General features: G+C 26.1%; 1 protein-coding gene across 1 annotated transcript in view; it reads right to left on the minus strand.

Moving 5' to 3' along the window:
* Nucleotides 1-4,881, minus strand: part of LOC108565126 (lachesin-like) — a 68,236-nt gene extending 63,355 nt beyond the window's left edge. The window contains exon 1 of the mRNA XM_017924415.1: nt 4,782-4,881. Coding sequence (XP_017779904.1) covers nt 4,782-4,863 — 82 coding nt within the window. The 5' untranslated portion in view covers nt 4,864-4,881. The remainder of the gene's footprint in view (nt 1-4,781) is intronic.
* Nucleotides 4,882-5,165: the final 284 nt, after the last annotated feature.

Consider the following 5,165-nt stretch of genomic DNA (forward strand, 5'->3'; position numbering starts at 1 on the left):
ATTTGTATTGAACTATGGGGATCCGCGTGCAACACTAGCATAGACAACATCCAGAGATTTCAATCAAAAACGTTGAGTCAATTGATCAATTCTCCCTGTATCACCACCAACAACTCTTTCCACCAGTCTACTGATATCGCTGTGGTTAAAAAAGAGATTGCAAAAGCCAGCATCAGATATCATCATCGGCTGGAGGATCATCTAAATCAACTTGTTGTAGAGCTGGGCAACACAGATGTCAATCTACATAGATTGAATCGATTCCAACGTTTCTTTATTATTTGTTTATATTTTATGAGTGTCGTTTAGTCATTGGATCAATCTGCTGTTTATTTATTTTATCATTAGTCAGAACTAATTGTTATTTTCTTTGTATTGTAATATATTGCTTCTTGAAAACAAAAATCGGATTCACTATAGTCTTATTTGGAAATTTCAAAACAAACTAAATTCTAATTAACAAAATAAATTCTAAAAACATAGTTTACAAAAATATTTGTTTAATATATAAATTATAAGTTATTTCGCTTTATATAGTCAAGTCTCTTTTTAAGTCCTGGATTAGTCCGGTTTCAAAAAGTCCAGGATTATAAATACCTCACATAGTGCTGAACTGTTATATAAGAAATTTAAGTATAATTTCGATAAAAAAATGCTTGATATATTTTGTTACTTGAAAAGTTACAAGTATTAGTTAATATTAGTATTTTCATGAAAATACTTATTGATTAGAACATTTTGTATAAGTATAAGAAAACATAATATTTTTATCTTTTAATTTTCAAAAAAAATAAGCAGATTTTTTTAATAAATTTGTTGAAAAGACTATGCAAAACTAAAGTTGTTACCTAACATTAAATTATTTGCTTTAAATCTCATTGCTTATGGAATTATATCTAAAGTTGTTTTATGTAAACAAACCTTCAAAGCTTCAGAATCTGTGAGTGAGTTTGCGAGGTGTGACATGTTTGTGTAATGCTTTTATTAATTACTTTTAACGCTATAATTTATCTTTCTGGCTAGTAATTTCGTATTGAGTACTAAATTATTATTTTAATTATGTTACTGTTGAATTAATTCAATAATTTATATAGTAGTATTTTATTGTTGCTTAACATTTCAATACAATTTGGTAATTAAGCAGCATTCAAAAGTAATACTGAAAATTAATCCTTGCTAATTAAAGCAATTACATTAAGTCGGATCATGATCAAAAGGACCACCCTTCCGGCTATCAAATATCATATAAATTGTAGCATTACAATACATTGTTGCTATTTTAGTCATTAATTATAAGACAATGTTGATTACCAAATGTATACATTATTTGATAAATTGGAATACTTGTATACTACTTGTATATTACGTCTATTAAACAAAGAAGCTTATTATTTGCTTACTATTATATATAGAGAAGTTGATGGACATAGAAATCATTATCATTGTTAGTAACAAAGTCAAAGAACATAAAGATGAAATTCAAGAAGTTCCTGACTAACTTTATTAATTCTAACTAAAATATTAATTAATGATTTTAAACAAATTTCTGATATTAAATATAATTACATTTTGTAATATTATCATTTATATTTTTATAACAGATTAAAATCCATGTCCGATTTAGAATTTTTATTTGTTCTAAAATGAGTGTCCAATTTTATAAAAGAATATGCAAAGTAATATATAACGTGTATTTTCACAACAAAACTATAACATAAAATGTAAAACATTTGAAAATTAACACTTATGACTAACATTTAACAAATTAGTAACTATAAACAGTCAAATTCCTGACGTGCTAACAATGTTCACTACAAACACAGTTTGTATTTGCTTATGTGAGAAAGCTTGTTATAGTTGCATCTTTTATGAAGCATGGTCAAATCCATAAACTTCATCAATATAATGAAAACATTGTCTAGTTTTTTGTCGTTATTTATATGTCACCTAAATGCTAAATTTTGTGCTTTCCTCGATTTACGCGATGACGTAACTCGAGGACTTTATTTTACAATTACAAAGTTATTGTTGTAAAGAAATGTTGACATTCTAAATATATTAATATATATCTTTTCGCGTATAAATTCTTCGACAAAGGAGATATTAAATTTTATATATTATATTACCGCATAAAATTCTTTAATAAAAATATTATTGTCTCTAGGATAACATCTTATGTATTCAATAACGTTAATAATTAAAAAATAATGCTATAGAATGTTGCATTTATTATATTTTGTCTATTGTTTTATTTAAACTATCTCTCAAAGTAACAAATCTATCTATATTAAGAAAAAATATACTATACTTATACTTAAAATAAACTATTCATACTATTTAATGAATATAATTAGTAAAACTTAACTTAACTATACAAATTATAATGTTTATTATCACTGTGTAGTGTTTTTTTATGTCCTGTAATTTTATTTACTATCTGTTTATCAATGTGAACATTAAGTAAATTTAAGATCGCGGTTGACAATAGGTAGGTAGGTAATCTTTTTTCGGTGAATAGTTACCATTATGATGATTTTTTATTTTAATCCTTAATACTGTCATTGTCCATCGAGTTGGCTGAAGGTCCATATGCTGAACCTCATTCATGCAATTCATACACCAAGGGAGCTCACAAAGGGCCTGGCTTGACCAGAATTTGAACCTGTGACCACTGGCACGTGGGTATGGCGACTTAACCATTCGGCTATTAGTCGCCCTACTATGTAATAATATTTTTTTGTAGAATTATGAAATTATTAATAAATGGAATAAAGTGGACAAAAGTCTTTAGTTATTTATATTGGGCAAATAATTTTAATTTTGTTATTTATATACAGAATTATTTTCTTTGTTCCCTTTCAAGGTATTTATTTTGAATTTACATTATTTTCTTTAATTGGTGTATTTTCATGTATTTTATGTTTTTTTTTTTTCTTCAACTTCTTTTATAAACATTCTGGCTATAAATTGTGATTATGATTATTATTAATAAAATAAAGTGTGTAAATAAATTATATTTGAAGAAAAGATGGACAAATTGTTTAATATTTGTCAAATTAAAGTAAATGATAGTGTAATTAACAATTCATTAACATAAATATGTTATTGTTGTTGTTTAGAAGATTTAATATAATGTAGAAAACTGTTTGCTAAAATAAGAATCGTTATTTAACAATGTACGCTTTATAAAGTAAGTGAACAACATCCTTAGCGTAAAGATATATAAAAAGTATACTAATTTTTATCATAAAATGTTATAACGAAAAAGTTGTTTATTGGTTCATTTACTTAATACTAACACAAATAAAAAACATATTATAATTAATTACAATTAATTATTTAATACATTAGTATATAAATTACAAATTATAAGATCAAATTAAAATAAATATAATTTATAAACCCAAAAAAAATCATGAAAATTAATTAATAAATTAATAAATCTTAGTCTTTCTGCCCAATTTTAATAATTTGCCAAAATATTATAACTCAGATTTATAAATTGAAAAAATAACATAATTTTTAGAAATAAAAGAATACTCTATTTTACTTTCCTTGTAATTTATTCAAATATTATATTCAAATCTTTATAAACAATAAACAAATTTATAAACAAATTAACGATCAAAATATTTAGAGCAAGTTAAGTTGTATTTTTTTGACATTTGATTGATGTTACTTTTATGTAACTTCAGAAGCAAATTGCTCCAAATTTTGTTTGCATCTCATAGTTTAGAATCAATTTTACCATGTGCAAAAACAAACATTTTAGTCATATTTTACTTATTTATGGTGTTAATTGTTTAACAGAACACAGGTGTCAGAATTGGTTAAAAAAATCCGCTTGAAGGATTTGTCACTCAAATATCACCAACATCAGTTCTATGAACATCAAATTATCTGAAAAATGGCCTAAGGTCATCGGAAAAAAAGAAAAATTTATAATTGATTAAAGTTCATCCTTGACTTTGATTTCAAATAATAGTAAATAGAAAACCGTAATTATTTTCTTGTCAACCAAAATTAGTAAAGAGTTATAATGAAGACATTTTTTTAAGGATCTAAGGATGATTCGTAAAGAAACTGATTTAGATATTTGTGATTAAAAAAATATATAATTAATTTATAATTTTAGTTTAGTTGTGATTTTATTTTCAACCGTGAAATAAAAAGGAGCTAATATTGAATAATATAAAATATATAGAAGTAAAAATATAAAATTTTATTATTTACGAATAAATTTAAATTAATTTATATGAAACTAAAGTTGCATGGAAATATACCAGTCAAAGCAACTCATTAAACTAATTAGTTATAATTTATTTATGAAAATGAAATTCACGTCATAAAATAAACATTCCTATTCACATTTCAAAAAAATAATAATTGACGTTAATGTAATTTTGTTCCCATATGTTTTAATTTAAAGTTTCAAGAATAAAAATCATAAATAGAATTTGTTTAATTGAACAAAGATGGAAAATAAATAGAAATGAGAGCACGATAACTTATTAATCAGATTAAAATTGTAGAAATTTTTATTTTTGTAATGGATCTGAGATCATTTTTTTCGTCAAAGTTGTAGAAAATTTTTAGAGTAAAGATGGAATAAAATGTTTATTAAATTAGATAAATGTTACATTATTAACAAGATTAAATATTTGTATAAATAAGAAACATCAAAATATGTTTTTATTATGTTGCAAGAAAGTTGTAGAGAAAAAGTTGCAATTTGGTGCAAAGTGTTGTAAGTAGGTGCCATGATTTTGTTGAGATCCTACCTAGGTGGATGGCAGCAGTTGATAGGATCGTAAGCACGAGGGCGATCGCCGAGATCTTCACGTGCACGTGTTTATCATCCATCGAGACAGTGTATGGGGCGGCCGCATGCCGACTGGCGACGACGACGGTGGCGGCAATGCAGGCAGGGGGCGCGAGTAGGCATGCGTGCGCCGCCCCGACGACGTGCACGCAACACGCGCCCGATGAATAAACAATCTACGGAAAAGTGGAAACTGTCGTACATATGAAACAAGGATGCATCATTTAAACTTGACCCACCATTTGCGTACGTTACATGGGTTTTAACAGACACCCGAAAAATAAGAAGGAAACACGAAAGGTTTTCTCCCTCGTTCCACCAAATATTCATCCATTATCACGTT

Source organism: Nicrophorus vespilloides, unplaced genomic scaffold (genome assembly GCF_001412225.1).
Source record: "Nicrophorus vespilloides isolate i.1.1-1 unplaced genomic scaffold, Nicve_v1.0, whole genome shotgun sequence".
NCBI classification, from domain to species: Eukaryota; Metazoa; Arthropoda; class Insecta; order Coleoptera; family Silphidae; genus Nicrophorus; species Nicrophorus vespilloides.